This window comes from Gracilinanus agilis, chromosome 4 (assembly GCF_016433145.1).
Source record: "Gracilinanus agilis isolate LMUSP501 chromosome 4, AgileGrace, whole genome shotgun sequence".
NCBI lineage: Eukaryota > Metazoa > Chordata > Mammalia > Didelphimorphia > Didelphidae > Gracilinanus > Gracilinanus agilis.
Window position 1 is genome coordinate 134,634,836 of NC_058133.1, and position 13,175 is coordinate 134,648,010.

A 13,175-nucleotide genomic window follows, 5' to 3' on the forward strand; every position below is an offset into this window, starting at 1 on the left:
AGAGAGAGAGAGAGAGGGGGAGGGAGAGGGAAGGGGGAGAGAGAGGGAGAGGGAAGGGGGAGAGGGAGGGAGAGGGAGAGAGAGAGAGTGAGAGAGTGTGTGAGTGTGTGACTGTGCAAGTGTGTTTAAAATTTGGGCCTCTAAAGCGTATCTAAAATTTTTCTAAAACATGTTAAAAGAAATAGTACAGTTAGGTGGGAAGTAATTAAGGCTGAAGAATAAGAGCTAGGTTTAATTTCCAACTTTGACATTTAATAGTTATGACCATGGACAAATCTGTCAACCTCTCATCTTCATCTCTAAAATAAGGGTGATAATATTGTATTAACTACCTCACATGATAACAATGAAATAAAGTCTTTGTATGAAGACACACAATCATATTCTCTTCCTATGATAACATAATACCAACAAAGAAATTCTATGACCACAAAGAGTTATTACATATGATGAGACAATAATTCCTAAGCTAAGGAAATACTGAAAAATACTAGGAAAATAATCATATTTAGATTTCAATGTACTCTAAAAACATAAAGGTTCAAAAATACTCTGCTTTCTCACTTTACCTATTGGCATCTCAATCATACTCCAATGCATTTTTCTTATAATAAATTGAGTGTAATAATTACTTAATATCCTAAAGATGTCTACTGTTAGCTCTTCATTTGCCAAAAGATATATATAAAATATTTGTGGCCAAGAGTTTAATAAAAGATATTTTACAAACATTTTTCAAGCATGATCATAATTATACTAAAGAAAAGACTATTCTTTCTAAACATAAATTCATTTTGGAATTTTAACTTGCATCTTGTGACCACATGGAGTCCATAATACAACTTAATTATCTGTGACGTATGCTAATTACAAACTCTTATTAAGTCAGACGGAACATAATGGAGAACTACACAGCGGTACAAAGACACACAAATGAATTTCTTCAAATTTGTTTTAAGATTTCACAGCATTCACAAACTGCTAAAATTAAAATCTGGTAATTATTTTTTTCATTCTCTAGTCTATCTTTGACAAATTTATAACATTAAGTTTGTAGTCTAATTTAATAAATGTAAAAGACAAAGAAGTAATCATATGTAGTAAGATATGGGTTTTTTTTTGGATCTTTATATTTAACTTTCTTAACCTCCTATTTAAAAAAAAAGAAACTGGATGCAGATTATTGTATGAATCAGATGATTTCAATTCCCATTGCCTCTTCAAGGAAAATATTATGTATTTGTGACAATTTTATATTTCCTCCTATAGAAAATAGGGAATTATATTCTGTGGTTCATCTTAAAAGCAAAGAAACTTTCTTCTATTTACTCATTTTTGTCTATTATTTGGCCCCTAGGACTCATGCCAATATTGCAATAAATAGTTAAAAATCCTGAAACATTAAAAACATGCTCAAAATGATTTAAAATACAGAAACTAATGACCTCCTCAGAGCTGTGTATCTATTAACATAAGTTTATATTGCTCTAGAATAAATCAATTAACAAATCGAAAAAACAAAAAGTTTAACTATAAACATAAACATTTTTTAAAATTTCACTACCAAAAATGAAGCTGCTTTTAAAATCACAATTCATTGTTCTAGGGACATTTTAATGAAAATTCCACATTCTATATTTAGCCTAGCTATAAGCATGAAAAATCACTTAGAAACTTTACCTGCTTCCTGTGAATTTAACACTTCTAAGGCATGCATCATGGCACTTGCGAAGACATTGGCATCCTCTTTACTGCCAAAGTTGAGACCATACACCTGTCTAGCATCTCGCCATTGGTGGAAGGTCTGTGTAGCTTGATTGTACTTCAATCCTTTAGGAATGGCACAATTTATCACAACCTAAAAAAAAACAGTAATTGGTAAGGTCAATTTGACATAATTTAATGAGGATTTAAATACCTACTATGTAAAAGACATTATTCCAAGTATGGGGGATACAAAGAGAAAGACAAAAATATATCCTATCCCTCAAAGAATTTACATTCTGATGAGGGGGGTGAGGGAGGTAAAACTCATACAGAGATATGTAAATATGAATAAAGCAAAAATGATAATTTGGGCAAGGAGGAAAAGGAAACACGATCCCCTAGGGAAATCAAGCACCATCTCAGGTATGAAGTAGCTGAGCCTTGAATGAGAGGAAGGAGTCCAAGAAGTAAGTTGAGAGTACATCTGTCCCTGAGGACAAAATGAGCAAAAACATAGATGTGGGATATAGATTACTGTGTGCAGAGAAGGAAGGAGAGAAATATGCAACAATTACACTATATGCTAGAGACTGTGCTAAGTGCTAGACATAGTTATTGCCCTACAAGAACTTACCTCCTAGTGGGAGAAGATAACACACAAAAGGGAGCTTGAAAAGAGCAGGAGAGAGAGAGAGAATACAAAGTACACTGGCTTCAAGTCCAGAAATTCAGGCACAAGAATGGAGGTGAGTAAAGTTGACAGGCCAGTCATGGACCTTTTCACAAAATGGAGGCTCCAGGAGCAATTCACTAAAGGAATTGGGGGGAGGGAGGTCTTTGAGAAAGAATATTCTACCGAGACAAGGGGAATTCCAGGATATTCCAGGGTAAAGAAGAAGAAGTTTCAAAATCAGCTAAGTGTGAGAAGGCACAGTTTTGAAGTCTAAAAAATCAGGACCAGAACTAGGAGAATGAATAGGAGGGAACATAAAGTAAGTTTGGTTATAATATATTGTGAAGAAAATCAGTCTGGAAAAATACTTTGGAGACATACTATGAAGGGTTTTAAACACCAGTAAGAGGAGTTTGCATTAAATACCATAGGAAATAGCAAACAACTTAAACTTCTTGAACAATAACAAGAACAATTTGATCCTTATAACAATCCTCTAAGGTAGGTGTTGTTATCCTCATTTTGCAAGATAAAGGAAACTGAGGCAAACAGGTTAAGTGGCTTAAGTATCAGGGGTCACATTTGAATTTGGGTCTTCTTGACTCCAGGTCCAGTGCTCTGTCCACTGCACCACTCAGGCACTAAATAAACAACAGGAAGGTGCTTTTGTATATCCCAGATATCTATATTTGCATGCTTATGTGATTAAACCTTAATTTTAATGGGACAATAAGAAGACCTTAATTAAGGTTCTTACTTGGAGCAAATGAGATCTTATTTCAAATAATACAAGACAGTTGTAACTTCATCAGGGTGGCTACTCTTTTCATCAATACAGATAAAACACCCAGACCTTAGTCAATATCTTCATGTGCTGCTATGGACAAAAAACATTTGTCACTTTATGGCCAACTTTTCAGTTACCAGAAGTCTTTCATTCAACTTTTCCAGGCTCAGAAAGATACATGCCAAGGCTATATTTAAGGTTCTTCTATCAAAGTAAAACATCCTGAAAACTTACATTCTGAGGTTTTCAAAGATCCAGCATCACCTCTTCTTCACAACGAGGCATCAAAGGAATAGGATCAATGGATCTTAGTACTATTTGCAAGACTCTATGACATCCTTATTTTCTTGATTTAATGTGCAAGTTTGATAAATAACTCCATTTCAATGCAAATATTTATGAAATGCTTGGTATGAACAAAGGGCTATACTAAAAACTAGGAATAGAAAATAAAATATGTAATAATATGTGGTAACATAATGTCATACACAGAAAAGCACAATAAAAAGGAGACTGTTATAGAGAAAGATATTGAGCATTCTGGGAAAATGAAGAATCAAGGAACTGGGGGCAGCTAAGTGAATAGGGAGAGAGGCCTGAAGATGGAGGTTTTGGGTTCAAATAGGGCCTAAGACACTTCCTGGTTGTGAGATCCTGGTCCAGTCACTTGACCTCAATTACTTAGCCCTTACCATTCTTAGGCCAGTGATGGGCAAACTATGGTCTGCAGGCCAGATGTAGCCCCCTGAAATGTTCTATCCAGCCCAAGACATTATTCCTAATCTGACTAATACAACGAGTAGGATACAATACAATGAAACTTTGAAAGAGTTGCCTTAGAAACAGACTGATAGATGAGCATTTCCTTTCCTTTGGCTCCCTCTTTAAAAAGTTTGCCCATCACTGCCTTTGAACTGTTGATTCTAAGACAAGAGGTATTTTTTTAAATTAAGAAACAAAAATGATCAAAAAGTAAAGCATACAATTTTAATTACATGAAATTTAAAGGCTTTTGAGCAAATAAAGTAAATTAAAACAAATACACATGTAAAATAGTAGAGTTGGGAGAAATATTTGCACCAATTCTTAACAATAAAAACTTGATATACAAAATATACAAAGTACTAGAATAATATAAACTATTCTCTAATAGATAAGCAGTTAAGAGTATACAAAGAGTATCCCAAAGGAAGAGGTATAATATTCAAGATATATAGGGAACAGATTCAGTTTCATAAAAAACAAGATCCAATCCCCAACAGATAAATTTGATATAGATATAATATGATATTGATATGGGTAGGAAGAGGTAGTTCTCAGAGGAAGATATCTAGTCTATCAACAAGCACATGAAACAATGCTTCAAGTCACTAATAATGGGATTACAAATTAAAACAATTCTGTTTAATCCTCATACCCATCAAATGGAAAAGATGGTAAAAAAGGAAAATGGTAACTGTTAAAAAGAACTGTGGGAGGAGAGGCACAGTAATGTACTAATGGAGTGGTGCAATATTCCAACCATTCTGGAAGGCAATTTGGAACTATACACCAAAATTCACTCAATGTTAACACACTATTTTAAGGTCTATGACCAAAAACATTAAAGAAATAGGAGAAAAAATATTCATAGCTGCCAATTATTCTAATAGCCCAAAACTAGAAACAAAGGGAGAATCCACCAAATGGACAACAGCAGAACAAATTATGGTATATGAACGCAATGAAATATTTCTATGCAATAACAAATGAGAAGAGGACTAGAAGCAGAGAAACCTGTGAAGAAAAGTATGAACTAAAGCAAAGTTAACCAAGCAGAAGCAGGAGAAAAATACATACTATGACCACATCAATGTAAAAGAAAACAACTTTGAAAGGTTTAATAACTATGACCAATATATGACTAATCATGACTCCAGAGGACTGATTATGGAAGCATGCACTTCATAGCTAGGCAGCTGAAGAATTATAGTGTCAGTGGGCTCCCTTCACTAGCTATAGCACAAACCAAAGATTAGGGCAAATTTCTAAGGAGTAAAGTTAGTTTCTCTTCTCATCTCTCTTCTAAATCTTTTTTTTTTTTATCTTTCATTCTGTTCCGAAGCAGTCACATCACCTACATCATCAATTTCTATCTCAATAATTAATAAACATTCATTAAGCACCTACAATGTGTTAATCTCTGCTAATACTGCTAATCTGAGAGGCACTCCCCCATTTCAAGGAGTTTACTATTTAATGGTGGAACAGAACACACGAAAAGAAGATGAAAATGGAGGGGGGGGGGGGGGGGTGTTGCCAGGCACCAGAATCTGGTGAAGAAGTCATGTAAGTCCCAAAGTAGTGCAGGAAGATGGGAAACAAACCTCCTGCAAACCTCAAAAGTATTTCTAATGATTCATCATATAAGGTCCTCACATCTCAGGTTTAGTGTAATTTATCCAAGTTGTAGATTATAGGCCAATTATATTTTCCAAGTATTAAATCGCTATTGAGCTTTTTAATACAAAGAGTGTGGGTTAAATTTTATCAAATTTAAAACATTATTTCTGTAAACCTAAATTTCTTGTAATACTATTTCACCTAAACTCAATAAATAAACATTTATTAAGTATCTATTATGTTCTAGGCACTATGCTAAGCTCAGAAGATACAAAGAAAGGAAAAGTTTCTACCCTCAAGGAGTTCACCATCTAACAACAGAAACAACAGGCAGATAACTATTAACAAATTAGCTCTATGCAGGCTAAATAGAATATGATCAGCATAAAGAAGGCATTAAATTAAGAGGTCCCAGAAAACGCTTCCTTTAGAAGGTAGAATTTTAGCAGAGAATTGATGTCTAGAAAAGCAAAAGAGACAGAGATGAGGAAGAAAAACACTCTATGTTTGGACAGACAATGAAAACAAACAAAAGTTGATGGAATGGGAAGGTGGAATGTTCTGTTAGAAAATGTGACCTGAAGTCTCTTCCAGGCATGATTTAATGATTTTCAATGGTTCTATAACTAAATATAACTAAATTTGTATGATAAGATCATATCAGAGGGCAGGTAGGTGACAAAGTAGAAAGCCAGGCCTGGAGTCAGCAAGACTAATTCTTTTTGAGTTCAAAGTTGACCTGAGACACTTACTAGCTGTGTGACCCTGAGGAAGTCACTTAATCCCATTTGCCTGTTTAAAAAGAAATCATATCTATAAGGCTTCTGGATGTACAGTTTTTTATAATTTAACTCCCTTCAAAAGTTTGAATACATAAATTCCTAGATACCAAGTCATATAATTCAATAGCCTGTCTAGCCCTAAGAGACCTACAGAATGTGGACTATGGTCCACATTAATCTCTCTGATAGGCCTATGCGACATCAATTTCAAAACATTACTAATAAAAACCAATTTCCGGTTAATGTTACATAGATCTGTCATCCACTGATTTATCAAAAACCTTTTCAAAAGATTAACCTTTTCATGCAGTATTTAACTCTTAGTAGTTTTTGTATCACTGTCATTTCAAATTTCCCCTCCACAATGTACCCTCCCCCATAAGTAAAATATCCAATAAGAGAACATATCTGTATTGTAAATGTGTATATAATATTCAATCCCAATAGTTCTCCACATCTATACCTTGGGGGAAGGATAGGAGTTACTCCAAGATCAAGTTCTTTTTGGTGATCTATTGATTAATATTGTTATAATTACTTTGTATATATTGTTCTTCTGACTGCTTGTTTTACTCTGAAAGAGTTCTTTAAAATCTCCTTATGAAATTCTGGAAAAATCTCTGAACTACTTATAGTTGTCATTTCCTATTATACAATAATATTCTTATACATCCATATCATGCTTTTACTAGCTATCCCTAGTCAAAGAAGACATACTTTATTTCTTTAAATGCTTGAGGACCAAGATTCTATACCCCTATGTCTTTTCTTCCATATAAACAACACCAAAGCCTTCAATAAATCTTTAAAGCAACATATGGAGGATACCTATGTTTATAAGCTTGTTATCTATGCCTTTATCCAAACCATAGAAGAAAATATTAGAACAGGAAACCTCCTTGGAGGCATTCTACATTTAAATTAACCCATTAATGACTACACTTTGAGTCCAAACAACAGAAGGAGAGGGTGGAGAGAGATCTTCATCTTGCACAGGATAGAAGTAGAGACTGACCTACCTATAGGCCCTGCAGCATAGGAATTTTGACCTTCTCTGTTTGTGACACAGTCTGGTTTATTCCTCCAAAGGAGGTTCCCTAATCTTGGGGACTAACCAAATTGGCCTCAGCCTCCTCAGAGGTAGAGATTATATGCATATGTCACTTGTCTTGGCTTTAAAAGCCTTTTTTAAATGCTTGACTAAGATCTAGGTATGCTTTATTTCCTTTATCTATCAGTTTAATAACCTTATATGGTTATTAGAATTGAGGAATTGAAGTTAGGTTAGTCTAGCATGACTTATTCACAACAAAGTGACCCCTTCATACATGTCACTTATTTAAAAAACAAACTTTTAGAATTTTGCCAGAAATCAAAGTCAAGATTGCTAGTAGATTCTAACTCTTATCTCTTCTGAAAATGAGTATAAATAGCATTTTCTCTTCTTCGGCACTTCACACTTTGTCAATATTTTAAAAAACAGGGACAGTGGCTATTGTTTACCTGAACCTGATGAAATGAACTCATCAAGGATGCTTAATTAAGCTCTGACTATTCCTTTACTTATTTGTCCTCAGAAGCAAAATAACAATTGAACAGAACTTCCTTTTCTCTATAATCAAGTAGCACATTTCTGTCCTCTGCTCCTTTCTCTAATACTCCTTTTTCTCACCAAAGTTTAAAATAAACAAAGATTATTAGCTGTCATAGATAATTTCAGCTCACTGAGCTTTTGAACTAACACCATTCTCTCAGGATCATGCCACCCATTTGTCTTTATTCTGTTATATGTCCTTGTTTAACATGGCTTTTCCAAATTTTCCCTTTTTCCTAAAAAAAACAATCCCCATTGAATCTTCAGAATTTTAGTTGAAACAAATCTCATAAAATTTCTAGAATGTTAGTCTTGAGAGCTTCCTATTCCTTCTGGGCTGATTTCCCTAGGAGAATTTTTGGCCTTGGAATCCCTCCTACTTATTCTTTCTCTGGACCTTCAAATTTGTTCTCAAATCTAGGTTGCATGTCAGTCTATAAATCAATGATCATTTTCTCCATTTCAAGGAAGAAGTATCATTTCTACTTCAGCAATTAGGTTCTTCCTCTGAGGCTGAAATGAAATTTTGTAACTCTTGAGAAATCAAATTACTAGCTACTATACTTCTGATACAGAACACTTCATATAAAATGTTTCTCCAGTGAAGTTTACTGAAATTACTGAAATGAGGATTAATAGATAAGTAGTGATGTAAAAAAAGAGAGAGAGACCTCTAGTATTTTTTAAATGTATACAAAGAAGATAAACAGAGGGGTGCAGACAAGCACGATGGCTTTGAAAATAACTTGATGAATGTTACATATTAAGCAAGCTATGCAAATAGAATGGAAAATAGTTTCCTGTGCAGTCTTTGTGTTCTACTTTGTATTTGTTGAGTTATTTAGTAAATAAGTTCAGAATTTTTAAAAAAGAATAATTTTTTCAATGGGATATAAATTTATTCAAGCTCATACAGCTAATAATAGTTGATTAGGTCTGAATGAATGGTAATAATATTAAAGTATATGGTACTTATGTTAATTTTTTACTTTAAAACACAGATTATATGGCTCTATAAATAAAATTAATTTAAGGCAATACTTCTCAAGGTGTAATATAGGCATTCTTTGGGGTTCCAGAGACTCTTTCAGGGCATCCATAAGGTCAAGACTATTTTCAAAATAATACTTTAATAAAATGGTTCAATTTCTAATATGGTAAATATCAAAAGATATAACCCACCATAAAGAAAAACTCTATGGAGAGTCTTCAATAATTTTTAAGAGTGTAGAGGGATCATGGGATCAAAAAGTGTGAGAACTGCTGATTTAGGATACAGGTTACTGTCTCGCTTAGAATCTTTACATGTATATCCTTATACATGAACAAAATAATCAAGTAATTTCAACATCAATTAAGAGATGAAAGGTCCTTACCTGATGGTCCTGAATTTTCCTTCCCACAACTCGAAAAGTATTATTACCCGAATGGTGATATATGTGAACTCTGCTGAAACCAGCTGAGCCACCAGCCGGCACCCATTTCTTATTGGCATCATCATAAACCATCACTGCAGCTCTTGCTTGGCAGATACTCTGTTCACTGTAAGAATCAAATTCAGATATTTAATATTTATAAACCAATTGACATGAAGAGTTATAGAAAAGACTATACAAAGTGACCAACCCGATCAAGGAAGGAACCCAGATTTCATCAATGTCACTGATGAAAGTTGAAAATGATTTTTCTACAAAATTAAAGTTAAATTAAAAATTCATTGGCTGAGCTAAACAACACTTATACCCTTTTTACATTATTTATGGGTATTCAACTGCCCATGAAATCTAATGTTATTTTTATAAATCTATTTATTTGTTCTGCAGCATTTTCTTCCCTTCTTTCTTAATAGCACATGAAGCACTTAAGAGTTGAAAAATCTAGAACAAAAAAAACAAAACCATCAAGGTGACAAAAGACAGAAAAGTTGGTCATGTAAAATACATTATATAACGAAAACAAGTATTTGTTATGATTAACTAATAGCTTAGCACAACTAGTTCAAATCTATGGATCATTTCAAGTTGCATTTTAGACATTAGAGAAGAAATATTAAGTTACTAACATCTTCAGTTAGAGGTTAACTGAAGTCAAATAATTTCATTTGAATTGTAGAGTGAAACTCCAAAACTCCAAGGATTTAATTTAATTTTTTATTCTGAATAATGTGGAACCAGTATTAAATAACACCTGTAACTTCAATGTTTCAATAACAGCAAAGGGTACAAAGTACCTACTATGTGCCAGGCATCATGCTGAACACTTTTTACAAATATTATCTCATTTTATCTTCACAACAACCCTAAGAAGTAGATGTTACTATTACTCTATACTTTAGAGTTGAGGAAACAAAGACAGACAGAAGTCAAGTGACTTGACATGGGTTAGACATCTAAAAACTGATTTTGGATATGAATTCAAGTCTTATCCTTGCTTTTGCTCCATGATTAAACTTTTCTGGTTATTCACAATTCATATAATATCATTTGGATCCTTTTCTTTTGCAAATTTCCTTATTATTAATGTGTTATGATCTACTTACATACAGGAGCAAGCACCACTCCATTTCATAGCCTTTTGGCTATGTGTTATGACTAGAAGAATACTACTTTTTTTTTTCCCAAAGGCCCATGTTGGTTCAAATCTCACCTCAGATATTTCCTAGCTGTGGGAACTTGGGCAGTCCTTGCCCTTTAGAAATCTACATTATTTTATTGTATAGTGGTAAAACAAAATTCAAAACCTGAAATCAATTCGTCAATTAGCATCATATTAATAACACCTAGCAGTAAACATTTAGCACTTTAAGGCTGGCAACGCCCTTTACATAAATTTCTTCAATCAGAAAGAAATTAATTCATTCAATGGATGTGATTATAAACAGCCTCCACAACACCCCCACCCAACATAAACACCAATGTATGCATGAAGAATACCATAAAGAACAGAATACCCTAAAAAGAATTAGAAAAACAGACTGAAGGAAAATCAGTAGAAGATAATATACAGATTCAAATCTCACAACAGCAAAGCGTGTTATTATGGGAGACCACAAAAAAGTAGTTAAAACTTAACTCTCTACTATAACTCCTTCATAAAAATCTAGAAAATGCACAAGACCTCAATCCTGATCAGGAAATCCAACAAAAAACAAAACAAACAAACAAACAAAAAACACTAGGAGTATTCTTCCAGTCTAGCTTGTTAAAGGAAAATATTAACACAGGTAGCGGAATTAGTCAAAATCAGACACACACTCTTCCAATGGAAGGAATGAACGAAGGTCTTGCCCAAAGCAAACATCAGGGCAAAAAAGAAAACTGGATCTGGCACAGAAGCCTGATCTTGTGCAGAGAGCAAAGACAGGTAGCAATTGGCTGCTCCATCACTAACTGCTTGTGGTTCACATTCCCAATAGGGACTGAGGAAGGAAATTAAGGATGGTACATCCAGGAAAAGGAGCAGACTGTCTGCTAAGTAAGGAGTGAGCACAGAAGCAAGCAACAGCCATGTAGCTGAATAGACTCTAGAAGTGGAATAAGATTCTCACACCCAGCTATAATAACCACAGCAAGAATCCCAATTCAAAGAGGAGTCTGTGGTTCTGTCATTGAGAAGTTTCTGACCAGTGGATAAGTCTAGTAAGCCATATATTGGAGGTACAATCAGTAATGGGTCCACAGTTACCCAGTCTCAAACCCAGGTCAGAAACTTGCAAAGCTAGGACCAGGAGATCAGTGTTCAGATATCATGGATAAAACAATTTTGGGTACAATGAAAGATTCCACATTCCCAATGTGAGCTATCTCTGAGATTCTGGAATAACACACTGCTGAGTTCCTGATAAAGCAGCAACATGAAAAAATAAGACAGAAAATATGACCATCAGTGTGGCCTAGATATTCTCTCCAGAAATGCACAGAGATTGGCCCTAACATAAAAGTCCAAAGTCAAGAAGTAAACTTGGAAAAATGAGCAAACAAAAAAAAGAATCCTCCCTTAAAGGGCCTATCACATTAACAAGGATATAAGTAGACAAACCCAGAAGAAGAAAATAATTTCAAATCATCTATTAGAAAAACTTCAAAGAAAAGCACAACTTAAGAGTTAAATTAAAATTGAATTTCCAGGAGAGTCAAAGGCTAAAATTCAATAAAAGTTAAAAAATGATTACATAAGGTTCCGGGTTAAGATGGCGGCAGAGTAAAAAGCAGCTCTTAACCTCTCCTGACCGAAACACACAAGACTCCTCAAGGGAACATAAAAAGAAGTCCAGACGAATGGAGGAACCCCACAACAGGGTGCAGCGTGGAAGGTACGTGGAATCGGGACATTTCCATGCTATAAAGGGGTGAAACAGCTCTCACTAAATCCCGGGCTGAGCAACCACCCCACCCACACCCCCTCCACACACAACACCTATAGTGCCGAAGCCAGCTAAAAAGAAATAGAGCAAGTTTGGGGCACCCATCTAGTTATTGGCAGCTCCAGGGCCTGTTCCTGAGAGCAGGAAGATTTGGGACTCCAAAAAGCGAAAGAACGCACGCGAACTCTGAGCGCGGGAGCAGAGCTCAGGCGCGGCGGAGGCGTGGGTGGAGGCAAACACAACCACAACCTAAAGCTCTGAAACTCTGAGTGGGGAACCAGCGCAGACAGGTATACGACTGTGAAAGCAGCGCCCTGAGACTTGTAAAGGAACCTCAGGCAGAGGATCAAGCAAGAGGTTCCACCAGGGGGCTTGACCTTGGAAAAAAACAGAACTCAGACCTCAGGAGCCAAAAGACCACAGACAGACCCCAAGCGCGAGGATAAAGCTGAGAAGCTGCTGGGCTAATGATGGCTACCCAGACTCAGGAAGTTGAGAAGAGAAAGAATAACAACAAGAAAAAGAAGTCTTTAACACTCGACAACTTTTACACAGAGAAAATCCAGACAACCGAGCAAACAGAGGAGGAGAACAAACAAGTATCCGGACCCTCCTCAAATAAGGAAAACGGGTCACAAGCTATAGAAGAGTTCAAAACTGAGATTCTGAGGAAGATGGAAGAGATATGGCAAGAAAATAACAGTTTAAAAGGTAAAATCTTGCAAATGGAAAGTGAGGCTCAGAAATCAAATGAACTGATAAGAAAATTGAAAACCAGAAATGACCAGACTGAAAAGATCATAGCTGAAAAAGAAAAGTTTAGAGCCAAAAACCAGTCCCTAAAGGCTAGAATTGAGCAATTAGAAGCTAATGATCTCTCAAGACAA

At 35.1% G+C, this 13,175-nt stretch overlaps 1 protein-coding gene across 1 annotated transcript in view; it reads right to left on the reverse strand.

Moving 5' to 3' along the window:
- Nucleotides 1-13,175, reverse strand: part of ENAH (ENAH actin regulator) — a 186,883-nt gene that overhangs the window by 76,887 nt on the left and 96,821 nt on the right. The window contains exons 3-4 of the mRNA XM_044674971.1: nt 9,302-9,467; nt 1,681-1,858 (exon numbers count right to left, since the gene is read on the reverse strand). Of these exons, the coding sequence (XP_044530906.1) occupies nt 1,681-1,858; nt 9,302-9,467 (344 nt within the window). The remainder of the gene's footprint in view (nt 1-1,680; nt 1,859-9,301; nt 9,468-13,175) is intronic.